The 27,826-nt window shown below is 45.6% G+C and overlaps 2 protein-coding genes across 16 annotated transcripts in view; one reads left to right on the top strand and one right to left on the bottom strand.

Moving 5' to 3' along the window:
* Nucleotides 1-27,826, bottom strand: part of MED12L (mediator complex subunit 12L) — a 102,404-nt gene that overhangs the window by 8,423 nt on the left and 66,155 nt on the right. For 9 of the 15 annotated variants that reach the window (XM_048955504.1, XM_048955507.1, XM_048955508.1 and 6 more), the window contains 22 exons: nt 22,468-22,615; nt 21,930-22,048; nt 20,663-20,806; nt 19,976-20,139; nt 19,394-19,525; nt 17,564-17,791; nt 15,465-15,606; nt 14,560-14,680; nt 13,694-13,795; nt 12,263-12,376; nt 10,521-10,720; nt 9,824-10,012; nt 8,860-8,934; nt 8,547-8,737; nt 8,072-8,233; nt 6,498-6,609; nt 5,214-5,303; nt 4,260-4,369; nt 3,659-3,794; nt 3,023-3,190; nt 1,408-1,770; nt 338-494 (listed from right to left, as the gene is read on the bottom strand). In XM_048955504.1, coding sequence (XP_048811461.1) covers nt 338-494; nt 1,408-1,770; nt 3,023-3,190; nt 3,659-3,794; nt 4,260-4,369; nt 5,214-5,303; nt 6,498-6,609; nt 8,072-8,233; nt 8,547-8,737; nt 8,860-8,934; nt 9,824-10,012; nt 10,521-10,720; nt 12,263-12,376; nt 13,694-13,795; nt 14,560-14,680; nt 15,465-15,606; nt 17,564-17,791; nt 19,394-19,525; nt 19,976-20,139; nt 20,663-20,806; nt 21,930-22,048; nt 22,468-22,615 — 3,367 coding nt within the window. The remainder of the gene's footprint in view (nt 1-337; nt 495-1,407; nt 1,771-3,022; nt 3,191-3,658; nt 3,795-4,259; nt 4,370-5,213; nt 5,304-6,497; nt 6,610-8,071; nt 8,234-8,546; nt 8,738-8,859; nt 8,935-9,823; nt 10,013-10,520; nt 10,721-12,262; nt 12,377-13,693; nt 13,796-14,559; nt 14,681-15,464; nt 15,607-17,563; nt 17,792-19,393; nt 19,526-19,975; nt 20,140-20,662; nt 20,807-21,929; nt 22,049-22,467; nt 22,616-27,826) is intronic. The other 6 variants (XM_048955506.1, XM_048955509.1, XM_048955515.1 and 3 more) reach the window with 4 other exon arrangements.
* P2RY12 (purinergic receptor P2Y12) lies at nt 22,642-25,933 on the top strand. Its single transcript, XM_048955520.1, has 2 exons — nt 22,642-23,621; nt 24,866-25,933. Exon 2 carries the CDS (start codon nt 24,887-24,889, stop codon nt 25,910-25,912), a length of 1,026 nt encoding a protein of 341 aa, XP_048811477.1. The 5' UTR covers nt 22,642-23,621; nt 24,866-24,886; the 3' UTR covers nt 25,913-25,933.

Below are 27,826 nucleotides of genomic sequence, written 5' to 3'. Positions count from 1 at the left end.
CTTCTAATCATCTCTCCCTTATTTAACTTCTCTCTGAACTTTCTTAGAAAGAAAGCTTTCCTACAGCTTTCTTAGAAAAAAAACCCATCAGCGTCCCAAAAAACGCACCACAAACCATCAGCAGGTCATTCTTGCTTCTCTACCAAACAGATTCAACAGCTTAGCACAGGCAGACCTACCAACGGAGAGCTCTTCTGAAAACTGGCTAACTGCAGGAATAAAACAAATGGCACTGCTGTCACAGCCTGCCTCGGAGTCAGGAACAAAACCCGGCTGCACTAAGTCAAATTTACCACCCAGCAACAGGAGCAGAGGTGAACTCAAAGCTCAGACATACCTGGAGGGAGGGGCTGGTTCTGCGCAAAGAAGCCAGGCTGCTGCGGCTGCCCCACGATGGTGTAACCCCACAAGGCAGACTGAGGATGCTGCATCATTTGTGAGGGAACAGGCGAGTAATTGGGAGGCACTCTGTATGCGCTGTTCGGTGGATATTCCTTAAAATACACAGGAAAAGCAAATGTTACTGACATTCATACCTTACTAACTCATAAATAATGCCGATTTTCCTACTAAATTATTAAAGGATAGAGAGAGTTCCCATTGTCATTTGCAATGATGTAAAAAACAGATTAAGTCTCAGGCTGCCCACAGGTAATTAACACTAACAACTTCACCGAGATGCCATCCATTTCTATCTTATTAGCAGGCACCTTCGGCAGGCTACCGTTAGGCACAGCACAGGCACACGTATCTGTACCGTTCTGTATCTGAAAGGAAACAGCAGAAGGACCTTCACTGAAATATCAAAAAGGCCAGAAAACTGTGTCCAAGTTACGTTTGTTTAAGATGCCGCACAATGACAAATGTAGCTGCAGTGCAGGCAGTGCTGGGCATGTCTTCCAAACCCTTGCTCTATTGTGACCTTCAACCATACCTCAAAAAACATGAAAACCAACAGGGTCAACACAGCAGCGGCTCCAAACAAGCTATATGGTAAAAAGGTGTAGCTGTGTGGAAGAGTGTCTTTCAAATTATTCTCTGTTTGAATGGGACCCAAGTTCGAGCCCACGTTTGCTCTCAGAACATAGTTTGAGCTGGAGGAATTTCAGAAAGTGAGAAAGAATGTATTTGCCATAATTTTACACCAAATGAGAAAGCATGCATAGAACATGAGCAATATTCAGTGAGCAAAGATCCAGCCCAGCACCGTTTACATAGCACGGAAGGCCCTATGCACAGTACACTCCTCTACACTGATTGTGTTTGATAGAAACCCAGCCTCCTGCTGACCATTTCCATTCTCTCCCTTTGATGGAACCCCCCCAGGTAAGGCACAGCTTGTGAATGCAGCAAAGACAGCAAGGCGACGGGATGTTCCCAGCTCTGCACGAGGCACCAACTGCTTACATCAGCCTTAGAGCTTGACTTTGACTTCCTCTTCCTGCCCTTTGTCTTCTTGTCGTCATCCGTGCCGTGTTTTCCCTGATCAGAGAGCTCTCCTGACTTCCTTTCTGGTTCCTGAGACACAGGGGTGGTGGGCTCTTCCTCCTCCTCCTCTGGAGGCAGAGGCAAGGGCTCGAGGTAGTAGCTCCGCGGCTTGGGTTTGGGGTGCGCGTGGTACAGGAGCAGATGCTGCTGCTCCTCGTATTTGATCACCTTCCTGTCCACACGAACTGTGCCAAACCATGCCCAGGAGAGAGGAGCAGGATTTTTATGACCTTCAAATAAGTCCCAAGGGGACACCTTTTGTTTTGTTGAAACCTGAAGACCCTGTATTAAAATAAAAGTGAAGTCAGCACTTTAGGGAAGCTGAACACCACTGCAAACTACTTGCTTTAGTACACCACGATTTGAGTCACAAAATCCAGTGAGGGTCCTTTCCCCCCACAGAACGTACCAAGTGCATGCTGATGGGCCTCCAGCCTCCATCCAAAGCTGCTGCTGGATAAAAGCTGTTATATTTTTATAGTAGTATTTGCTTGTAGCCATGCTAAAAATCTCAAGTTCCACCAATCACGTTTAGGAGGAAACGAGATACTGCAGAATTACAAGTTCTAGCTTTCTTCCTCCCATAAATTCACCATAAAAAGAATGCTGGCAAAAACCCCTATCAGCACACTTTGTGTTTTCTCTTTCTTTCCTCCATGTTTTGTAAGCAGGAGCACCCCCTGCATCGTCCTCCCAGCATGTAAGAGGACAAAAGGTTTCCAGGTCAATCAAGCTCTCACATGTAGGATTCTGCTGAGAAAGCAAACACTGTTGTAAGAGTTTCAGCTCTTCAGCTACAAGAAGACATAATTTTCCTTCTCGGTCAGTCAAGACGCTGGATTGCAAAATCAAGCAAGCTTCTGTCAGCACTCATTACATGAGGAGTCACAAATCGGCCGTGTTCTGCGGATCATCCGGCTCTGGTTTGTACAAGGTTTGGTGACAGACTTATGGACAAATCAGAAAGTGATTTCTGTCTCAGAAACCCCTGAGCTTGTATGGGTGGCATGAAGCTGTGTCCATTCCAGAGGCACTCAGATGAAGAGCTCTGACCTATCTATCTGCCACTCGGGAGAGGTGTCAGGAGAGGACAGCAGCACTGTCAGTGCTGATGCAGGATGGTGGTACTGCACACATCGCACTACGATGCTGGAATCTGAAAGCCCGTCTCCAAACCCACTCCTGGCTTCACACACTGCCCAAGAACCTTCATATGGATCATGCAAACAAACACCCTGCATGTGTATTGAAACCAGAATTACGTCGGGTACCAAAACCCCGTCAGTCACTTACAACTGAACAGTGGTGTCCTGCAGACCTGGCACTGCACACTTTTGCATCATTGCTCAGTTAACAGGGATTGCATTGCTGAGGCTGAAGTTTGGTAAGGACTCAATGCATTAGCAAGCTGTACTCCAGCAGAAGTACAATACTTTTTGGATACTGGATATAAATGTGTGTATTATACAAGCTGTACACATTTCCCATGCATCAAAACATTACAAAAAAAACAGAGATGAAGGTATGCATTTACTCTTGCCTGTTTCTTATCAATGGAGTCAAACCCTGCAATTTTGTTGCCCTTGGTGTCGATCAAGGATCCCATTGGCTCGCAAGTAATAATATCACAAGTCTGCTTTGGCAAAGGGAGCAGCTGGCGAACCTTGTCAATGCTGTCCGACCGCTTGTCTCCCAGCTCCTTCTAAGGGATAAACAAAGTGCTCAGTCAAACAGGAAGGTGGGAAAAAAGGAAGAGAAACATTGCACTGCTTTCACTATTAGAAAATGTCCAGTTAGGGGATGAATCATTTCCCTGTGCATTTACTAAATTTAAACAAGTGTCCTTGCAGGCCCGTTTAGCTTGGTTTCAAGAAAACGAGTTACCTTGTTGGAGTAGATCATACAACATATGTAACACAAAGTGAATGCAAGTTTAGTGCCTCAAACATGAACAAAAAAAAAGCAATTAAGTCTCTGTCAGGGTTCTGAATGTAATGTAACAATAAGAATTATCTTCGTAGTTTGTCTCCCTGCCCTCACGTTCCTAATTTCTTATTTCCTCCTTCCCTTCCTTATTACTAATGCCACTTCATTCCCCCTTCTCTTTCCAAGGCACCAGAAACGACGAGATTCAAAAGAAACGCTGTAAATGATGAGACACAACACTTACTTTTAACTTTTTCACTAAATTCATGTAAGCCCTTTTGTTTTCCTCAGGCCCTCCCTGGGACGCGTTGGACAAGTCGGAGGCGAGCGTCCCGTTGATGAGGACACCCAGCATATCCAGCACAGTTGTGAATAAGTCGCTGCGAGTGGAATGACAAATGTCACTGTGAGGAGCTGCCGCCTGGCGAGAGACCCAGGGCAGACATTCACAGCAAGGGCCAGGCACGCAGCTCTTTACAGAAGCTGAATCTGCAGTGCTTTCTGCAGGCACACATCTCAGCATGCACACGCAGCCCCTGTGTACGTGCTGGTGGATCGTCCCCGTGCACACATACATGTGCACCACAGCACAGAGCTGCTGCCAGATGGCCACCAGGAACCACAGCTCTGCTACGGAACGTGCCCAGGTAAATGCTCATTAAGAAGCCATGCAAACAGTTTTTCCAGTGCTTTCCAGAATAGAAGTGCTCCCCAGCTGAGCCCACCTCTGAGCACGTAAGTTGCACCCAAGCAGTCACAGAATAATAAGAAGAAAAACACAGCGATAGCATACATCCAATCTAGACTGAACACCACATTAAATAGCTTGTTTAAACAGCACGTACTTGTTGGTCTGCATATCAACTGTTCCCGAAGTGATTATCTGGAGGAGCAGAAGTGCCCAGTCCGTGGTCCACTGGGTGCTCCTCTGCACAGTGTCAAACATGCCACCTACCTGCAAAATAACGCAGCAGACAGCAAAGCTCTGCATTTATCTCACACTTCCATTATCGTGTGTATTACTTATGAATAAAATTGTCAGTCAGCCCCACGTCTTCCTGTGTGCTGACTGCCATCCTGATGTGCTGACCTTCAGTAACTTTCCTCCCCACCCCACGCTCTCAGCAAAGTTTTACTTAAGAAGGAACTGTGGAAAAGCATTACAGTGCTCTGTCAAACAGCTTCACGTCTTCACCTGCTTGTTTGATGCAACAAATTTTGAAGTGTGTGAACAGATTCTCAAAACTGAAAAGGTACTGAAGTAAAACTTTGTAGTTATTGCCTTCCCTCTATATGCAAAAACAAAAAAACAAACCAGTGCACAGAAAAGGATGTGAGCAACAAGACAGCAGTGAATGAAAACTGCTACATGATACGCTTTACCCCATGAACAATTTTTCCTAATTTCTACCAGTATTGTATTTTAATGCAAAATAAGCCTTTCCATCAGAACTAGTCTGAAACAAGAGAGGTGGGAAGGGCACAGACCTCCTCGCTTTGCTGTGTCTCGGCCTGGGGGCACTGAGGTCCCTGCTGCCACAGCCAGCTCCGCTTGGGGCCACCACGCCTGTCCCCATGTCCCCAGCCAAGGGCCTCAGCCCACGCTGCAGGGCTGTGTCTGAGCATCCCTCCCCTCCAGCTCTGACCCTGACCCCCACCCGTGCGCTGACATCCCGTCTCCATCCTCAGGGAGGTGACAGATGCCCCTCAGATCCCAATGCTCAGGGAGCGCCAGCCCCCGCAGTGCCACACGCAGCCCTTCAGAGCAGCTGCTCCATACCAACACAAGATTTTCTTACCAGATTTAGACGAAGCTGTAAGGCTTCATGCATCATCTGTCTAGCTTTAACATCGCCCTGGTACCGTTCTTCCCTCCAGTTACTAAGGATCTAAGAGAAACCATTTGATTAAGGCTGTTTTCCACTTGCACAGGCATTTTTCCCCTATAAAATTTATGGTTTTGTGACTATTATCTTTAAGGAAACAGGAAGGAGTACTAACCTTCATATACTCATACCTGTTCAAAGCTTAGAGCAGATTAAACAAACTAAAGAAATGTAAATATTTATAAAGAGCTGATGTTCTGCTCTCAATTATATGACTAGATCTTCCTGATGCAACAAAAGGAAAATGAGCAGCCTGGCTATGTGTTTGAGAACACAGTCTCAAACACTCCATTAAACTGGGTATGTAAATGGGTGTCTTGCATGGGATGCAGCTTCCCAGCAGAAAATGTTGGGTGCACAGGACAAGAAATGAGCAGAATCTCAGGGAAACTGCACCTGCTGTGTTACAGGGGGGAACCACACAGCAGAAGAGTCCACGTGGCAGCACTACCAGGAAAAAAAAAAACATCAAAAGAAATACCAAGGGCAAAAAAAGGTCAAAGGAATGAATTTAACCAGGATGTGGAAGTCAGAGCCTGGAGTTGCACTGAGCAGCAATATGAGCAAATAATGGCCCTACAAGTATTAATTTTCACTGTCACAGTAAGTTAGAGAAACTAGAGACAAAAAAAAGAGACATAATTGCACCACACCATGCACTGCATATGTTCACTTAAAGGACAGTCTGGAGAGTTAATGAGGTTCATGCAGGCACAGCAGGAACCAGGTGGGAACAAGGAGGCACAGCAGAATCAGCAGGGGGTGGGAACAGCACTGGGGATTCAAACAAAGAGCAGCAGGGATGGTTTCTGTAGGCAATTTGCCAGTTAGAGACTAGCAGTATTTAGAAACATATATATATGTATGTTCCATAGTTTCAAGTCTCAAACCTATAAAAACTTCGTAAGACCAAACGAAAGACTGAGAAGCTTCCTCTCAGGACAAGAACTGAGCCAGGAAAGAACTGAGCCAGACTCACATTCATTAAAGTTTGCTGGAACCATTTTAGGAAAAAAAAAAAAAAAAGATGTATTTTCTGTAACAAATGGACAAAACTTTTCCCCATTCTCTCCTCCCCTCACTGCTCCTTCCAGCAGGCCATGTGTTACAGCTCTCCTGGTTTGAACCCCTCCTGTACACGTCAAACCGGTGACACAAACGTCCACTGAAGGAGCTCATGTTACGTGCTGGTTGTACCTGATTGACTTGATTCTGCAGTGATGTTAGCAGCCCTTCCCGCTGCTCATCCTGTCCCTTAAGGCAAGTAAGTACCAAAGAAAGGAAAGGTTGCTGACTCAGGAGAGACATGCTTTAGGAGAGACAAACACAGAAGTCAATTAGTAATGCTATTCTGATAGCTCCCATCTCCACTCCCATCTTTGTTTTGTCTTTTTTTTTTCTGGAAGTAGCATTGCCTACATTTAGCTCTGTTTTTGTTTTTGTGAATCAAAGCCTCACAGGACAAATTAAAAGAACGTGCACCTAGAAGTAGGAAGAGCAGCAGCCACTTACTGTACGTGTCAGTGCTGAGAACCCACCTAGCTCAGGGCACCGCATGGCCAAAAATCACACGCACACTTGCAGGTCTGACTCAGAACATGTTATTTTAAGACTGCTTTCATTAACTAGGGATATAATTGTGGTGGAGACCAGACAGCTAAAGCTTCTAATCCATCTGGTGGCCCGAAGTGAATCCCAAGTTTCCCCTCTGAGCACTGATCAAAATGAAAGCCAACTGAATCCCACTAAAACTTTACCATGGGTTTAGCATATGCAAATCCAGAGGTAGCTTTAACTGGTTGCAGGAAACATGCCATAACAGTGTAAGGGCATTCAGAATCCATATATGTATTCTTTAGAGTACTGTGTATCTGTTATGACCATAAAATGCAGGCAAACTGAGAGAAACATGCAGAGACAAACCTGGGAGTACAATAAATGAAGTAGAAGAAACACTAAAAACGTGAGCAAAGGGATCTGAGTAACAGTTCATGCAATGATTTTTACAGTTTTAGCCATGTAAACTCCTAGGAAATGACTCAAATCCTGAACAGAATAAAGCATACAACCATGCACACACATTTGTTTTGTACAGGTATTCATTTCAACAGCTGTTTTCATTTGGCATTTAACTTGACTTCAGCAATTTCATTGACAACCAGACTAAAGGGACAGCAAAATCCGAAGGCCCTGTAGGACAAACCAATTAGAAGGCCTACGTTTTCAAAAATCATGTTAAAATTGGGATTTTTCAGAGCTAAGGAACAACGTGGTAGGAGTACCTGTTGGCTTTTGCATTAATTGCCACAAGAAAAAAATGACAACTTGCAAGGCAACCACTACTGCAATTGCAATCCTTGCTACAAAGTGGTGTAAATGCTTTTAATTCTATGCATAGAAGCCAAGACAGAGGAAGGGCTTAACAGTTTCTACAGCCATGTTATTTGAAAGCGGCTTGTTTTAGGTCTTCTACACCAGAGCTTTCCCATGGGAAAAGAAACATTAGGCAAAGAGAGGTTCTATACTTCCCTCTACTGATGGATGCAGGACAGCCTCTGGATGATGTGTTACAGGGCTTTCACACTTTGTCTTCTGAGACCAATGGTATTTTGCAGACTAAATTAAACCTGAGCCCTGGCTGGGGTTGGTAACTTACACGCTGCAAAGAAGTGAACCAATGAGGTCTTGTGATGCAACAACCCAGTGCCCAGCACAGCCCTCCTTCAAAAATACCTGCCAGCTCTGTTTACAGAGGCCTCCCAAGGTCATACCTCTTTTGCTTCTGTCTATCTCTTTCCTTCTTAGAAGATGACCCCAAATGCTGACCTTTCTCCAGCTCCTCTCCCGCAGCTTTCAAGACCCTACCTTGCACTGAGGTAGGTAGTTTTGCAATCAAGGGAGCCACCAGCCACACTCCTCGCCACTCAGAGGAACTAGAAATAGAACAAGCTTATTTCAGCCAAAGGATCCGTGCAGTTGTGCAACCAGTGCTAGCTGCTACAATACCAAACTGCTTTAATAAGGACACAACACATCTGCAGTAACTAGTGTGGACAGAGCAATCGTAATCTCTGGTTTCCAAAAATTCAAGAATAATTATAGAAAATAATTTATTGTTAAACTAAGGTACACAGCAGTAATCTTCAGGTAAGTCATCCCTGTTTCAAGAGCAAAAAGTCTAGGCAATCTATGCATTATTAAGCATCACGTTGGCTAAAATAATTAAAAAGGTGCTACAGAAAATACCTTAGGAATGTCTTTTTACCATTCTGTCTTGTATTACTTGTGTCAGCATTTCCAACAGAGTTTGGATTGAAGAGGCCTATACCAGAGTTAGAAGAGTTATTGTTTAGATCAGCGGATTGCTGAAACACCTCTATTGTCGCCTTTGCAATATTATCCAACAAGCTGTTCATTTCAGCCACAGACCCAGAACCCTACAGTAAAACATAAGTAAACTAGCACATTCATGGTATGTTTGCTCATGGACTACGTTAAAATTTAACATACTTTTTTGCATTAAATATTTAGCTAAGAAAGGCTGAAGACAAATACTCACAGGCTCCTTCATGCACTGCTTGATCATTAGTTGCAGCTCCAACCAAGACTGCCGGAGAGTCCACTGGTCTAAGTTCTGGGTAGGAATCAGCATTACAAATACGTGTGTCAACACTTGAAAGGTTTGAGGGGGAAAAGGTCTCATAGGACGTGCAAAAACCTGATCTTACGAGCAGACCATCACCAGCAGCACTCTTTGACAATCTGATGACATGTTGAGATACCAGACCTCCCCCAGAATGTATGCTGACTGTCTGCTCTCATTACTCAGTACCTCTAACGTGCAACTTTTCTGAATAAAACACGCTCTGCAAAATCTGAGCCTAGTTAAATACAAGTACAGAAAATGCCCTTTCATTAGCAATTACATTCAACCATGGTATTGCCATGCAAATAGATGTGGTGTATTTGGTACAAGGCCATCCAGACACCACCAAGTTAAATCCAGCAGCTGAAGTGACTATTTTGCAGCACACCAATGTCTTTTACTCTCGTTCTGGACGTCACTGATTTGAACCTTCAAAGTTCTACTCAAAGAAACACAGTTCTGTAGTTTGAGAAATGAAATGCTCCTGAGCTAGCTGAATTTGAACAGATGATCAGCTGAGGACCATGCAGACAGCACCTGAGCCTTTTCTATGGAGCACAAATGTCTTTCAGCCCACTGCCATTACAGAGCTCTCCTGCAGAATGCATCCCACCTCAGCAGCTCCCAGAGCTGCTCCCTTCCAGCAGCTGCCCAGTGACTGACACACAGCAATGGAATCAGAAGCAATGAAACACCAGAAGTCACACTGCAAGATGGCTATAGCAAGGACTGGGGATCCTGAGCACATGGGACTTCTAAAGAATTATGGCCTGCTGCTAGATTGCACCAGGAACTGCAAAGCAGTGCTGCTGAGTGACAGCCTAAGAGTTACTACATGAGTGGCAATTTTTCCCCTTCCTTTTGTCCATTGCTTTACCTGAAGTATGCGTTTGATGTGCTGCCTCTGAGGGTTGTCCCCCTCGGAGCATTCTTTCACACCATGAGGATAACAGATAAGCTGAAGAAGTTTCTGCGCTTGCTTGTTTGAAAGAACAGGATCCAAAATTAGATCTTTATCTGTGCACAGTCTTTCAGGTTCTTTTAAACAGTGCTCTCCAACCCATTCCTGTAAGTAATTAGATAACAGATTCACAGGATCGCTTCAGTGTAATACTGACGTCTGGTAAACTAAACAGAAAAGGGATTTTCAGAATGCAAAACTTAAAAAGGAAATACTGTTCAGGTGAAACTATAAATGTCTTCCATCATTCATACCTGAAAGTGTAAGACCTAACTTTTGGTTCCAAAAGTTTATCTTACGCTTTGAAAGCAACTTTGCAATAGAACAAATATCACTGCACAAGGACTTTGAACAGACAGCTGATGGACTCTTCTGCTCAAGAGCCAGGTAGGAAAAATAAATCTGAGAGCACAGGTGGATGCTAGAAACTACCTTATGCTTTTGTATATTTCTTTTTAGCCTTGATAACATCCTACTCAGTGTATTAAACACCAGTGCAGGAAAACCAGTGAGAACTCACATACTAAAATATTTCAGCACCACAATACACATTATCCATGTCAAATGAAACGCCATTCCTTCTCTATGTGAAGAGTGCAGCTGCACACATTACCTGCTGGCAAATGCTTCTGAGCACGTATCTGGCATACTCGCTTAAACTGGCAGTTTCTATGGAAACAGCTTTTCCACGTGACTTCAGAGCGTGAGAGGAGGCCCACATCTCGTCCCCAGGGATCTCATCCAGCAAGCCTCTCACGGGCAGCTCCTCGCTCTTCACGGGGGTCACAGTGCTGCTGCCGATCTCAGCATCACCTGCAGAGCAGGAGCACAGGGTGAGCGCTACCCAAAGCCTGGTGCCTGCAGGCAGGGGCATCTCCTGAGGCACAGGAGCAAGGAAGGGCTGAGGCAGCTGCTTCCAAAAAAAGGCAGCGCTGGGAGTCTGTCTGAAAACCGCCATGCCCAGCGCATCGTCCACCTCCCTCCTTTTGTGTAACATCTTTCTGATGGACGTTTCAGAAGTAGAGAAAGTTTTATATGAACTCAACACAACTTAAAGCCTGGTGTGCTCCACAGGCAAGGGCCCACTAGTGCATGGAATTGCTTTGGCAGATAAGGAAGAGTTGGGTTACTTGTTCTTCTCAGATGACTCTTTTTGTTCCAAGTCTTCTCTCTACTCTGATTTATAAACACTCTACACATCAAGAGAGAAGTTTGGGCTGATGGTTCCTTCAGCCTGTTTCACCATGGACTTCTTCACCAGAGAGATGGACCTTTGTGGGAACAGACCCCTTCCTCTCTGCAAGGCATCAGCTCAGCACGGCCACACCACCTGCCTGAAACAAGCAGGGCTGAGCAGACAGGACAGGGTGCAAAAAATCAAACCTGTAAAAGTTTTAACATGACTGATGTTTAAGGCTTCAAAACCTCGGACGAGGAAGAAGATGCAGCTACAGGGAGGAAGAGTGGAGAAAGGAGCCCAAACTGCTGCACACAGTAACACCCTGTGAGGCCATACAGAAGCGTGCACGATGACAGCCTGCACGTGAAGCAGGCTAACACAGCCAAACATCTCAAGTCAGCAGAAATGTCTGTGGATCACACCTGGTTCACCATTATGACAGCCATCCTCTAGAAAACCCCTCATTTGCTATTAGCATCAACAACCAACATGGCATGACAAGTCTCATCATTAAGGACCACAGGGTTTTGAGACAGTTCTGAGACAGTGGCCAACAGAGAACAAAACACCGGCACTCAAGCTGGAGGTACATCTCTGTGGGCATGTGCACCTCTGGAACACCTTGCTTCTTTAACTAGACATTTACTTAGCTCCAAAAATACACATTATCATAGCTCACAAAAGCTCTAACTGAACAGAAGCCAAACCAAAAATCTGAGGCAGTTATTTGTTTGGATAAATAATATCTCCTTGTTGATGGATCATTGCATAGCAGTGATTCTTCTTCAAGTTCTTCAAGGACTGACATACACAAATTGGGGTGAAGGAAAGAAAAAGATGGGGAAAGAGATCTGAGACCTTATTTCCTCTATGCACTTGATTGACTCGCCAGAGTTAGAAACGCACTGGAGTTTGGTATGGGGAGGTCCAAGCACAAAAAGTTGGATCTGCTTGGAGCCATCAGCTGGCACTGACTCACCAGAGAAACTCTGCCTCCTGGCCCGAGAGGGAAATGCTACTCGCATGCTTCAGGAGCACAGACAGCATCTACATTTTAGCTCTGTCAGCAGGGCTTTCCCCTCCCAGAAGCATCCCCAGGGATGTGAACTAGCACTGCCAGGTTTTGACCCGAGCTCTAGAACAGAAGTGTTACACGTTACTCTGCATGATCTTACCAAGCATCAGAATAGCTTTTAAGACTGCAAACACAGCTCCCACTTCTATACTGTTGTGAGCAGCAGCCAAGAGGTGACGATCACAAGAAGAGCGAATTCCAGGAAATAGCTTTCCTATGGAAAGAAGGATAAATCTTGTAGAAAATGGTTACGCTTTACATCTACAATAGCTACAGAAGTACAGTAACTGAATGAAGAACTGAACATCCTAACTGAAGCTGAAGACCAATGGTAAGTCATGGATACATGGTGCTCTGGCTCTGAATGACAGCCCAGCAGTGCCCACACAGCCATGGTGATTTCGTTTGTTGCTGCCACACCACGAGGATGCTGACCAGGCACAGCAGGGCAGCCAACCCCAGCTGACCAAAGAGATTCTCAGTACCATGTGGCATCGTGCTCAGCAACACAGGCTGGCAGGAAAGAAAGGGGAAGCAGGGGACGTTCAGAGTGATGCCATTTGTCTTCCCAAGAAACCACTATGAGTAGTGAACACTCACTTATTTTGCCTGAGTAAGAGCAGCTCATTCATTTCTGTTCAAAAAAGAAACTACTAATTTTAGACAGAAGAACTGACATCATTTAATAGTTTAAAATAATAACTGTTTTCAGTTTATTCCTCCCTTAGAAACAGCCTTGTCATCAAGTCTGCTGAAATATTTAGAAGTCAAAACACAGGTGATTTCAATGGTTATTTCCTTTTAACTGCCACCTACTTGTTCCTTGCCCCTTTCCTTCCTCTTTTGGTCTGTGGCAGAACACACAGGTCAGACCACAGAGCATTCCAATTAAGAAGGACAGACACGTTAATATAGTCTGAGGTCCAATTTCCTCACACTTCTGCTGTTGGACTATAGGTGTTTCACTGTGCCCAGTTTTAAAAGCACATTAACTAATAATTACACACAAAGCTATCAAACTGCATTACGTTTATCCCTATTCACTTCTATCTCCCTGCAGAAAGACCCCACTGAGAGCCACCACTGCCCCAGCAAAGCCAGCACAACAGAGCGTGGCCGTGGTGCTGCCAGCACACAGGGACATGGCTGCTGCAATGAAATTCACAGACAGAATGAAAGCTATCAGAACAGAACTCCTAAAGCTCTTTCTCTGCTGAAGTGTACATGGGTGCTGCTTTAAAACATAATTCTTTTTCTTAAGATATGGAATTAATATGGTGGAGCTTGCCAACAGAGTAAATACCTCAATGGCCAGCTCTTGTTAAATAACAAGTTTCAGTGAACATACAGAGTTTCATAAGCACACAGAACTTTATTTTACAAATAAAGAAGAATTCTACACAGTAACTTTTCACTTGTGAAGACTTTTTTCCTTTAAGCAGGCTGCATTTCTAATTGTACCACGGATATTTTCACACAGTATCTGAAGCCACTGCTCTGAAACAAAAGGAGCACTCAGCAGGCAGCTTACCTGCTCCCTGGGGGAAGAGGCAGACCTGCGGTGTCCTGAAGAGGTGCAGGAGAAGCCGACAAGTCATCCTGGCCCCAGGCTCAGCATCTGGGTCCCCACAGGCTATGGAATATGGGACACGGACGTAGGGCATCTACCCAGGACCTCACAAGTCATGCTGTCAGGCCTGGAAAGGTTTTACTTCACAGCCCCATTTTACATGCAAGTATAACAATTTCATCATCAGGAATTAGCATTTCTGGCCTTGAGCCACTCAAAACCAGGAAAGAACAGCATGATTTTTGTTAAGCCAGAGTCCTAACTAATGGCAGAAATGAATACACGATTAAACTGGCTTATGAAAGTCAGAATAGAAATAAGAAACACAAATCTAGGCAAAAAAGTGAAAAGAAACATGCAATGTGGCCAACAAAGAGGAACACAGGTTCCAGGCTGGATGCTAGGATGATATGTCAGAGAGAAAATGCCAACGTCGGGCACTGATAGCAGAAGGAAATGAGAGACAGATGCTTGCTGTGGGCTGCAGAAGATAAAGGTGATCTTCCAAGATGTGTCTAAGCACAACTTCAGTAGATCTGGTAGACATTCAAGCATGCAGTGTAGAGCACGAAAGTCCTGAGCAGAAAGTGATGCTGCATCACACAAGACAGAGCACTGCCAGCAGCTCTGCCACCACTTGTCAGCCATGGGAGCTCTGCTGTAACCCAGCATCACCCCTTTTGGGAACTACAGCGACATACATGCTGTACATACAACAGGTGGCTCTTCCTACAGGAGAGCTCTTCTCACTTCTTACTCACTCAAAGGAAACTCCCTAAAACATCTTCAGCCTTTCATTCTACGTTTTTCTCTCGGTGTGTTCTTACCAGCTGCCAGAAGAGAAGGCAGTGCTACGTGCTGAACGACATCTTCCAGAGAAAAGCACTGCCGGGCAATCAGGATGGCAATGAAAGTGGCCAGGGAATCGTGGAATGACAGATCACTCACCTGGGAGGGAAAACATGGCAATGCTTCACATGACAGTGCACAGTGCTGCCATGATTATTAAGGAACTCACCAGGAGAGCAAACAGTAAAACGTGTACATGTGAGCAACCATCTGCGCATTTCAGTGCGTCCACAAACTTTTTTAAGAACTTTACAGCTCTTAATTTTAAAATACATCTGTTTCAGATATCACAAATTAATTCCAAAGTAACATCCACTAGTCTTATACCAATCTGGGAAAATATTATCACTCAATAAAAACTGATAACACCAATAAGAATATATCCCCAACATTCACAGCTTCAATCAGTTCCTAAACTGAGGATCAACCTATTGGATCAGATATTGAATACAGTTACTCATTATAATCTTGTTGACTTTGACAGGACTATGGCAACTTGTATCGGTGAGAAAAGAACAGAAAACACCTCTACAGTCTAAAAGCCAGAGTCATTAAAATAGGGATGGTTACTTGCACATCCACCAGCATTTTAGAGAAAGTGCATCTGCTCCTTTCCAAAAGCCCCTCCAAATCTTACATACTGTTCCACAACAGAGAGAAAACTCTAAGCACTGCCCTCATTTAACATTCAAACTGAAGATGTAGGAAAGAATAAAAATCAGAAATCTCAGTCCAAAGTCCAACGAAAAGCCTTGAAAACTTCAGCAGACAAATGACTAAACTGTGCCCAGCATTATGTACTGAATGGGGACCTTACTGCAACTCTATGTGTTTCCCAGGTAAAGAGGTTCAAGAGGTACTTCAGAAGGTAGTGTGAACTTACATCCACACTGCAGAGCAGATCATTGAAACCCCACACGTGATTGGAAGAGCAGCAAAGAGCTTTGACAACCCCCAGCCACTCTGAGCTCAGCACGGTGCAGCACGCCGTCAGCTCTGCACAAAGGTTTGCTATGTCATTAATCCTAGGAGAGAAGAACAAAAAGAAATATTCAGGTCAAAGCAAATTCCTGCTTGGCAAAAGAAAGGGCATTTCCCTACTCAAGGTGGAGGTAATGGCCAAATACAATTATGCTGCACATAATCTTAAGCTATCAGCTGCGGATAACTGCAGCACCCAGAAGAAACAATACGTGACCCGCAGCCCATGGCATGCACAGATCTGCCATGGGGACTTTATTTTGTGCAAACCCTGCTGTATATGCCCAGCAATACTGGCTTTCCTGCCCACTGGGTGCACTGCCTTTCCTCAGCACTGCCTGCAAACAGCAGCAATGATCTCTGTCATGCAAACATGCCACAAGAAAGCAGTGTGTGCAGTGCTCCTCACCCCACCCCCGTCAGCTCGCCCTGCGCCAGGCAGCACTACTGCTTGAGAGCAGGGAGAGAGAACATCAAACGGCATGAATGAGTTCTTCTGAGAGCCTAATGGAGCTGTAGATGTGCCAGTTCACTGCAGGGGAGTTGGGCCACACAGCCTTAAAGGCCACCTCCAACTCAGGTGATTCCTGAATTTCTGATTCTGTGAATTTCATTCCATGCAGTTTCAGAGTTGCACATTCTGCAATGTGTGATTCAGTGTATGACTCAGTTAAATGACATTTTTAAAAACAGAGCAGAACTGACTCAGCTCAGCACAAGTTATTTTTCCCCTGTTCCACGCTAAAGCTTTTTTGGACACATTTCCTCTTTGCTGGTGTACAGAACTGCTTCATCTCAGCCACCCCTCTCTGCCAAGATGCTCCAAGCTCCCCAGATGCCTTCAGACCGTGAAAGGGGAGAAAGGCACAGGTATAGCACACAGCCTGGGCAGGAGCCAATCCAAAGGAAAAATATTCCCCAATCCCCCAGGTTTTGTGGTTTGCCAGCAGCCTTTACAATGACAGCTGGCTACTGCTGCAACGAGGCCTAACTACCAAGACTATCTTCATACATATTGGAACAGTATTGGAACACCAAAGTCCGGAAATTTTCATTGTTTAATAGGAACGAAGGTGCTGGGGACAGGTGTAAGAGCTAGATCCCAAACCAGCACCCCTTTCGTCCTACACCAGGGACTGCATGACTGGAAAACAGAGCAAGGCAGCTTTAGTGCCACAGTGCTGCTTTTGCACAAGAAGAGGTGATGCACAGAGGAAGGAGTGATGTAAAACTCTACACCAGTGTGACTAATTTTACTGCAGGGGTTCTTCACTACACTTCTTCAGTACCTTGAGATGCCCTAGAAAGCTCTAAGAGCTGTAAGGTCCAGCAGTGACACACAGGATCAGACCAAACCGCGCTGCGACAAGAGCTGGATCCTGCTGGTGCTACAGGCAGACAGAGCTGGGCAGCCTGCTGGGTGCTGATGCCACCCTACACTCCGATGGCTGGAGCCCTGCTGGAGCCATGCCCTGTGAAGTCTAAGCTACTCTTAGCATCCAACTGACAGTTGTTATAAATCTAGTTGCTTCTACCCAATAAAAATTTTGAATACTTCTTACAAAATAGTTTTTGAAAAGTTACATATTACCTACAAAGATGAACTTCATAAAGAATAAATTAACTCGCACACGTAATGAATTAAGCATAGATTGCATAATAAGGAAATGATCTAATGCAGAATCTTCCCTTGTTTGCAGGCATCTAATGGGCAAAGACTGCACTGAGCTGTCCTACCCAGAACAGCACATCTGCTGACGTTACAGCTTCCAGCTTACCCTACAGTGAGCAGCTCCTACTAGCTACTCCTTTCTGTCAAATTATGCAGGTTGATTTAATTAACGTCACTTAAAGGAAACTTACTAAATACATTTTCAGCAATCAGAAAGAGTAATGAATGAAAACTATTGCAACAGAGACACAAACCAAACAGGTGAAAGGAAATCTCACGTGTGCCATGTAAAAATGCACACAGTTCCAACTGCAGAGGGTCTCCCTTACCTTCCTGCATCTTGGTGCCCCATGCACACATTCATTAGAGCGTTGCAGACGAAGCTGTAGCGGTTGGCTGCGTTGTCGCTCAGGATCTTGCCCAGCATTGAGTAGTTAATGCTGTGAGCAGAAGGGTTCTCAATAAAGTCTAGCATGAACTCCGGATCCCACAGCAGATTGGAATTTGAAGGCTGAACGTTGCTGTATATTGTTTGCTTCACCTTAGAACAGGCACTACTGAGGATCAAAACAGAGAGAGTTGCCAAAAATAGAGGTATCCTGCACAGATGTTACTGGGCACGGTGGGATCACCAAGTCCTTGATTACCTCTGTGCACAGCATCAAAGCCCTGCTTGGTAAGAAGCTTCTGTGCCATGCACTGACACTGTGAGTGGCCAGGTAAAGGAGCACACACGTACTCCTTTTGGCAGTGACTTACCAAACACCACAGGCTTTCCTTGTAAGTTGTCAAAAAGTGAATAAACTGTTTATTAAGGAAAGGTTAGTGAGTGCGATTAAACACACTAACTGCCAAACTAAAACACGCAGATCACCAAGTAAAACCCAGCTGAGAAATACTGCAGAGGGAATCATAAGTCATCACCAAAGCACTGCAATGCCAGAAAGGTAAGTCTCAAAATCTGTACGTTTATGAACTGTATTTTATGGTCCCTTCAAAGTGATGTAGAGAGAGAGAAACAGCAGGACTTGCAGCACGCTAAGAAGCTTCTAAAGCAGTTACTGGTGCAGGTCAGTGGGTCTGGTTTTGTTTTAATAGCAGTACGGAAACCAAGAAGAAAAGCAGCGACACAACACATCCGATATACAGCTGCTTAGGAAATGTATGCATAAATCTTACTGCCAGTTTTCACAGAACTTCCAGCTCCACTTATCTGAAAAGGGGGCTTTAAGCTACATTACTGGGTGATTTTATATCTTTGGATTATTAGATGACAATTTGAATTTCTGTTGCAGGGTAGGATGTTTCTTGAATTAGTGACCTTCAGATTTTAGGTAGAAGAATGACCACACATCTAATGCGTTTCTGTAGTTCTTTAGTTTCATTTTCCTATTGTTTCTCAAACTAAATACCACTATTCCCACATGCTCATAAACTCGTTGAAAAATTATTACTGAGAACTCTGCTCTTGCTCACCATGAAACAAAGCCCACAAATCTGAAACACACAGCTCAAATCCAGGTGTGTAACTTAGGAGGGGAAACAGTAACGGGGATGGTTTGTCACTCTCACAAGACATATACTTGCATATGAAAGGCTTTCCATCCCCCTTTAAAAAGTAAGAGCCATAAATACAGCATATGGCTATCTAAAATATTATTTTAATTAAAAAATCAAGGAACTGAACAACGGAGCACAAAACTCCACAAACTCCAACATGTTTGTGTCTCTCTCCACATCAAAGAAATATTTAACAGAATGGCAGAGCTGTGCCAACCGAGAGTTTGTTATTTTCTATCCCGTGCTGTAACTACAACCCATCACTAAAGCCTTACAGATCAGCATTACGCCACAGCAAACCAGCTCCACGAACCCTGAGAAGTGGAGGCATGGGAAGGCCAAAGCTGTGCAGCACCACTGCCTCCCACCTTGCCCCACGCCCTCACTGCGCTGCCGAGCAGAGCAGATCCCTGCCACTGCTCCTCCAGGGCAGCTGCAGCACCTACACCAGCACTGCACTGCTGCATGGAGCACGGGCGGGAGGACTGTAGCCATAAAGGCAAAGCTGCAAAGATGGCAGTGCATTTTCCACAGAAAGCAAACTGAACTGAAAGCCCAGGAGTCTGCAGCAGGCGAGGAACGATCCCAGTAGAACTCACCTGAAGAGGTCTCCAAACTTGCTTCGCAGGTGGCTGCAGGACACATACAGGTCATAGAGGTAGGCCAAAATACATCTTTCTGGGGAGGAACACTCTGAGGGATTAACAACATGCTTCACCACTCCACACAACCTGCAAAGATAAAACCATTCCGAGTTCATTCCACCACATCTCGTATCGTTACACGTCACAAAACCCTTTGTTGGCAGGGTGATGGCAAGCCTTGCGTGCACAGACTGATGGGGCCCACATGAATTCGGTGTCACCTGTGAGCTACGTGGGTGCCAGAGGAGGGGACACAGAGGTGCTGGGGACAACCGAGCAAGAGGGCAGCAAATCAAGACCCAGCTCCCACCATCTGCCACGCTCCCAGGGGTGAGGTCCCACTGGCTGGAGCAGGCTGCAGAGGTGAGCCACACACCAGGCTGAGCGTGGCTCCGAGCCGGCTTGCAGCCTTCCAGCAAGGGCCGCTGCTGCAGCTCGCAGCGCCGTGCACTGCTCAGCCTCCCCACCTGAACCTAAACACAGATCTTATTTAAAAATAACAACAGAAATACTTTCAGGAAACGAGCTGCCACAAACCCTTCAAAGACTTGTGCAGTTTGCTCCGAGTTGAGAATGAGGCAGGCGTGGTAACGCCGCAGGACAGCAACGATGCACACGCACAGCCCCGTGGTGTAGCTCCCTGCCAGGCTGGACGACTTCAGCAGCAGCTCTGCCTCCACCACACTCAGCTCGTTCAGCAGCTGACAACACACCAGAACAATCAACTGAGAACAACTTCCGACATGTAAAACAGGGGCTAAAAAACAATTAAGGAAAAACTAAACGGCAAACCAAAATGGAATTCTTTGTTTGCCAAAGGACGAGGGAAAGAGGCAGCCAACTGAACTGTAAAGTACAGAACGTGCTCCTCAGAACTGTTTTTCAGAAGCAAACAGCATTTCCGCCACCCAAATGCTTTGCTGTGTAACAAGACACTTGAGCCTAAAACTGTGAAGCCCATATGAAAATATCTTACGTTAAAAGAATCCAGATTTTTATTAATTACCAAAAAAAGTACAGCTAGCCCTTGTCTGTAACAGTCAAAAACAGGCAGGAGGGGAAGTATCTGGCATGCTGTTTTAGAGGTTAGGAAACTGAAATAGAGGAAAGCACACAGCAGCAGATCAGAAGAATGTGCTGTACAGCACTTTTTTCCTTCTGGTTTCACACTGTGTATCACAGCTGTGTCCTGATGTATCCATTCCTAAAACAAACTCTTTTTACCTGTATTGCAAAGTCTATCAGTCCGTTGATATTCAGCGCTGGTTCCATGAGATCAAAGATGAGCTGTATGTGGTGAGCCAAGGGGAGGTGATAGGATGTTCCTGAGGCAAAACTAGTTATTTGTTCGAGAACGTTGCTGGAGATCTGTGAAAATAGAAGTTGAAAGGCTGTATGACATCCAAGGGCTCCTCAAACACTCTAGTGCTCCAAAAATCCTGCTCTGTGACTGCTAATAGCAAGTGACAGCACTTTGTAGATAACAGCACCAACAAATCATGTACAACCACAGAGTCTGTATGTTACTCTACTATCCTGCAAGTCAGATATAATGCTGCTATATTTTCGACAGTGATCGTGCAGAAAATGCTGGTTTGCTGCTTCATAGCTGAGGGTCAAACTCCTCTTGACAAATACCTACTTTTAAAATGCAATTTTTGTTTCAAAGAGAGCCCAAATCTCTTTTTCCGACCTATGGAACTGTGATTTTTGTACAGCGATAACAACTCACACTTCACCCTGCAAACATAATGTGCAATAAATTCATTCAGAAGAAAAGCACCGAAGATGTGTTATAAATCAACTATCAGTCATTCACTGTTAGTCTTTTCCTAGGCTGCCCTCAGGTATCAGAAACACTTTGAAACAGTAACAGCTGGAAGTGAGGAAAGCCTGTGCCCAGACGTCGGCAGGTGAGTCCAGACAGAGGCCAGGAGCACCAAGCACCCAAGGAAGTTGTTTCTGATCTCCATTCAGCTGCTAAGACAGCTTGTCAGCCTTGCCTTGTCAGACAGCAAAGGCTGAGTACCAGTTTTAACAGCAAGGGATGAACAAACTGTATTATCCAGCTGTTTTCCATGCAGCTCACCATCCTTCACACAAATGCAGGAACAGACCTTACACATATGCAAGAGACTGGCTGGTAAGACCTAATTTACCAATGAGCCCTAAACAAAGCTGTAAGCTGAAACGTAAAATTGACTTCCAAATTTTCAACTAAAAAAATCAAATCAAATAACCCCAAAAGTTTCTTGCAAACAAACAAGCAAACAAACACAGTAAATGCAAACAAAAGCATCCCAACAAAACAAAGAAATACCCACAGAAGCAGCATTTTAAAATACCAACACAGCACTTTCTTCTCTTACCTTAAAAGAAGCAGTGATACTCCTAGCATATATAAAACATTTCTTAAAAACCCAGATTTGTCCCCTAATTGATAACTCCACAGCAGAACACAACAGGCCACAATTTTATGTAAGGGAAGTACCTGAGATGTCACCTGATGTTGGTCAAAATATGACAGCTGCTGTAGTTTTGTGAACACAGTCTCTAGAGTTGGAAATGCTTCTTGTTTGTTCTTCCTGGCCTTTTGTCCTTCATCCCCAACTTAACAGATAAAAGATTATTTTGGTCACTTTATCTTTAGTGGAGCCCTAGTAGCTATGCATTACTATTGCTTTGTAAGACATTTAACAGTAAAAGCATCACTTATGACTACATAAAATCCTTCTTCCCTCAGTTTTCCACGTAACAATATGAAAGCTACATTAAGGTCATCAGTGCAAAAAAGGTGACATTCAATAACAACTGAAAAATGGTCACACTGTTTTGCTAGGAAGACAAGCAATGCGTATTGCTGCCTGGCCAGAGCACCAAACTCCAGGCTTTATCCCCACACCGGTGCAGACAGCCTGGCTGCCGTAACGCTGAGCAGAGCAGGGCAGCAGGCTGCACCTCATGCTGGGGCTGCACAGCTCCCATCATCTCTGCTACGGGCTACCAGGCAGCAGTGTGAAAGCATTTACCACCCATTTCAGTAGTACTCTTCTTATTCAGAATCTTCAGGATGTCTTTGGTAATCTTCCTCAGCTGATGTCTTGCCTCATCACGCTCCTTGCCAACACCATAGAGGAGAATCATGCGCTGGTTACATTCATGACTTGAAGATTCATCCTGAAAAGAGAAGGAGGAGTGAAGTCTCTCATCACTGTTTTGTCATCACTTGCAGAAGCCCAGCAGCCCAAACTGCAACAAGCAATAACGAACATTTATTGCAAAAAGCATCTCCTGTGATTATCACTGCAGAGGAAACAGCATCAAGCGAAATCACTGAACGGCCAGGTTCAGAACACAGAGGAACAGATGTCATCTGGTACCAAACATCCCGCAGGGACCTACGAACACAGGCCCAGGAGATGCACACCATGCCCACCCCCAGCCCCACGACAGGCAGCACTGAGGTCCACCAGCTGCTCCTCACTTCTCTCTACGTACAACCCCACTAAAAAGAAGATGCCGTCCAACTCTTAAGACTGCATTTTGTAAATCCAATAGAAACTGACGTGTGTAGTTCACTGGAACTCTAACTAGTTACATTTAGTCTTCTACTACCATGTATCACACAAAGTTGATGCCAAATTCCTAACTTTAAAACTGGAAGAACTGCTCAGCAAATTATAAAAGGTGTAAATATTTTTGAATTATAACATAAAATCACCTTCTCCAATCACTGCTTCTCTTTACACCATGAGACCATTCAGTTTCCAAACAAGGAGGGCTGCACACAAAAGTACTAACAAATAAGTTCCACACAAATCACAAGGCACAGAGGTGGGAGCACAACTCCACGCTCAGGAAAGTTGTGCCGGCTTACAGAATACACGATACGACCTCCTTTAAAAATAGCAGCTCTATCTGTAGGTCAAAAGTAGGAAGTAAGCCTCTAATTATATAGAAAGTTCTATTTCTCTCTCTGTTCTGGAGGAAACAAAAGCAGAAGCGCTGATGGCATCACCCGGGATCAGCAGCTGTCCTCCCGGCTGAGGAGCCAGACCCTGCCCGCCAGCAGCCCGGCACTGCAGCACCTGAGGCCCCCCAGCTCCACGCGTCTCACAGCGCTGCTGCTGCACCAGGAGCCGCAGCAACCCAGCACGGCAGCGCTGCTCGGCAGCACGCTACGGTAATCCCCTCTCTGATTTCTGCTTGCTTTCTGATCCTGCACCCTGGGGAATCCTTGCTTTGTTAGGACTGGACGCGGCAGCCGGATCTGCCACGCAGTTCAGGGCAAAAGCAGATTCTAATATTCCTCTCCAACCCTTTTCGATAGAAAAGGAACCTGGAGCTCAGTGAGGGCCGTGTCAGGATGCTCGGGTGCTGGCTGACCTTGCTTCCCAAGACAGAGCTCACCCCAGCCAACCGCGCTCACTGCAACGGCATCGCCGTGCACCCGAAAGCGGCCCCTGGGCGGACGCACGGCGCCCCCCCGCCTCCCAGCAGGCACAGCGCGGCCTGCCAGCTCCACGTGCTGGTGGCCGCAGCGCCTGCAGTGCCGCACGGCTCCACACCGCCGGTCGGTGCTTCCTGCAGTACCACGTTGGGTAGAACAGCCGATTTAGAAAAGCGACAGGAAAAACTAGCTGTGATGCTGTAAATTAATTCCTATACAAGCAAAGCTACGAAAGCCTTCACAGACCATGCTGGCAAATGTGCACCTGCCGCAGCAACACCCCGATGTCACTGCTGACATCTCAGCTGCAGGGCACCGCCAGCCCCCTCTCCCAGGCAGCCTGCAATGCCCGGCTGCCACAGCTGTCTCCTGGCCCCAAACCCACACCGGGAACCTGCAGGGCAAGTGGGCGTCCCTGCATCTGGGGGATGTGCGGGGGGAATGGTAGAGAGGGCCTTGAAGGTATCCGACAGTGGGGCTGGGGCAAGAGAAGCAAGAAGGGCATTACATTGACATCGGCCTCTCCCTACCAAATGCGCACCCAGAAGGAGTTCCACTGCTCCCTCTTTTCCACATTAAGGACGAGGAAAAAGATGCTTGCCTTTCTCCTTGGATCAGAGCACACCTTCAGGTAGCCGCTGCCACAGGCCCCACACGGCACAGCAGGCGGCACCCAGCTGGGGCTGGCAGCCCCACAGCCCATCACAGCAGCAGGCCTCTGGCCATCCTACCCCATGCCTCCTCACAGCCCCTGCCAGGCAGGACCCAACAGAGCAGGGCAGCAGTTCCCCTCGGCACGGCCATGCCCAGCACTGCCTGCTCCAACCTCAGAGGAAAGCAGCGCAGGTGGCAAAGTCCAACAGAAATACTCCCTGTATAAAAATGAGAAACAGACTAAGAAGACCGAAATCAGAAAAGGCATCATCTCCAGCTTCACTATTCCTTACTTTTCTTCTTCTTTTGGTTTTGTTTTTCAGAAGGAGGGTGGAGAAGACGAAATGCAAACAAAAGCCACAAGCAACTTCAGCTACTCTATCAATGGTAGCAACTGCACCAGCGATAACAGAATCAGACAGGTCATCTTCCCCTTGCTTTATACTCTTCTCTTCCTGGTGGGCCTCACTATGAATGGCCTGGCAACGTGGATCTTCTTCAAAATATCAAGTAAATCCAATTTCATCATCTTCCTCAAGAATACTGTCATTTCTGACATCCTCATGATTCTGACTTTTCCATTTAAAATCCTCAGCGACGCACAGTTGGTACCGTGGGTGCTGAGAGGATTCGTGTGCCAGGTCAGCCAGGTCGTGTTTTACTTCACCATGTACATCAGCATCTTGTTCCTCGGGCTGATAACCATCGACCGCTATCAGAAAGCCACCTCGCCATTCAGAACATCAACCACAAGGAGCCTTCGAGGCGCCAAGATCCTCTCCATGGCTATTTGGATATCGATGTTTACTCTTTCATTACCCAACATGATTCTAACAAACAAGAAAAAAACACCTAAGAACGTAAAAAAGTGTGCCCTCTTGAAATCTGAGTTTGGCTTAGTCTGGCATGAAATCGTAAACTACATCTGCCAACTTATCTTCTGGGTTAATTTAGCAGTCATAGTTGTATGCTACATACTTATGAGCAAAGAATTGTATAAGTCCTATCAGAGGACAAGATCCACGGGAAGACCATCCAGAAAATCTGTAAATCTGAAGGTCTTCATCATAATCGCAGTGTTCTTTATATGTTTTGCACCATTCCACTTTACCAGAATTCCCTACACTTTGAGCCAAACAAGAAATGTTTTTGACTGCTCTGCAGTGAACACCCTGTTTTACTTAAAGGAGAGCACGCTGTGGCTGACATCGCTGAACGCTTGCCTAGATCCATTCATTTACTTCTTCCTTTGCAAGTCGTTTCGAAAGTCCTTGCTAGGCATGCTGTGCAAGGCCACCGCATCGCCAGAACTCGGAGCACAGACAGCAGGGCAGAACGGAAGAGACGACACTGAGGATACCCCACTTTAGCACAAAGGACCTGCCACAGCCCTGCCTGGCCACGTACGTTTCCCTGGGGTTGGGGAGCAGAAGGATCCTGCTAAGGCTAACCACAATTTCACCTGCGCCTTCACAATCTGCCCTGCAGATGAAACACAGATCCATGGAACCAACATCGCCAGTTGCAGGAAGGACAAAAATTAGAACAACTGAATACAACAAGGGCACCATCTGCTCACAGGCTCCACGTCTGACGGAGTTGCTGGGAAAAAGTTTGAATTTATAGCTGGAGCTGTAAGAAAAAAATAAACCAGAGTCACAGAATGCTACTGAACAGAAGATGAGCTGCAGAGATTTTGCAGAAGCAGCTTAACTTGGGCCAGGGGAAAGCCCATGACAACAAAGGAATGGATGTAAATAAACCCCATAACAAATGCAGCTTTTCAGTACGGGAAGTTGCCACTTAGTATGCAATCATCAGACAAACAGAAATGCAGCACATCTGTAGGTAAGCTATTTGCCTGTGCAGATGTTTGATAACAGCATCATGTTTGGCTTATCTCAGTATATGCTTGCAATTCTTAACACACTGACCAAAAATCAGTAGTTGTACATCAGAGAAAATTACTGCATAGTCAGGCTTATCTTCATGCGACTTCAATCTTCAAATACTTGACCTTCATAGATTAAAAATAACTTTTATAGAGGAAGATGCATTACATTTAAAAATGCACAAAGGATTGATTTGCAGAATATTTAGATCTCAGGGAAAGAAGGACTCGTGGTAAAATCTTTACTAATCATTAAGGACTGCTTTCTTGCACTAAACAATAATTTTAACCACTTCTCTTCATTTGGAAAAGCGAGAACAAGCAGGCTGGAATTTTCAGGAACCATCATCATACAAACCCTAAACTGATGTGATGGATTAGGGCTCATTTATCATCACTGCAAAACAGCTCCCATTCAGAAACACTTGCCACCACCACGTAAGTGTGCAGAACGGCCACCCAATGTCCTGTCCACCCTTCTCTGACAGTTTCTGCCCCTTGGCAGAGCACAGGGAGTCTTCAGGACTGGTATCCAACTTCCTAAAACATTAAAACACAGTTCACACATGTCAGCGCTCAGCCCTGGAGCCAATGCATCTCCCATAACCTATCAGCACAAATCAAGGGCTTCACAAAGCCTCCTGCGCACACATCACACCGCTGTACATTGCAGCATCAAAAACAGGGTGCTGTTATTACCTGGAACCAGCGTGCAGTCACTTCACTGCATGCTTTCAGCTCCCGCTTGGGGGCCAGGAGGGACGTGCAAGATTCCCAACACATTGCCTGCATTTCTTGCACCACACATGGAGGGAAAGTGGCAGTTATCTGGCAGATGCCTCTCCTGATCAGCTGGAGTGTTCAAACCGTAGGTCCTGCAGCTCTCTGTGTACCACACGGAGGTCACTGATGCTGCACACAGTACCTGCCTCTTCAGTTGGGAGCAGTGACAAGATATAGGAGAAAACATGACGACACTGCCTTGGAAATCAGCACTACGCAATGAACCACCTCAGCTTTATGCAGTCCTGGTGCACGACCAGAAGTCAGGGCAGGCAGCTATGGACACACGAGGATGATGACAGTGAGAAAGGCCACCTTCACCTCTGCCACTCTGGGGGCTCTGCCCTCTCTGTCAACATTAACACTGACATCTGCACGCACACCTACAGCACAGTGTGCCACTCCACACAAACAAAAATCAGAAGGCATGCCTGTCTTCACAGATGTGGTCATTTTTCCTTTGTCAGCAGAGAAAGTGGTTCTTCCTGACAAAGAACAAAAGGAAGACGGAAAGGCAACAAAAAACATGATTAAGTAACTCGGGTGATAAATGAAAATCAGGAAGGAAACGACACACCACTGCCAGCAGAAAAAGTCTCTTCTTTCTACA

Source organism: Lagopus muta, chromosome 9, assembly GCF_023343835.1.
Source record: "Lagopus muta isolate bLagMut1 chromosome 9, bLagMut1 primary, whole genome shotgun sequence".
Taxonomy (NCBI): Eukaryota; Metazoa; Chordata; class Aves; order Galliformes; family Phasianidae; genus Lagopus; species Lagopus muta.
This window is presented reverse-complemented; position numbering and strand designations above follow the sequence as displayed.

Coding starts and splice junctions, on each gene's coding strand:
- P2RY12 (XM_048955520.1), top strand. CDS start 24,887: ATGCAAACAAAAGCCACAAGCAACTTCAGCTACTCTATCAATGGTAGC.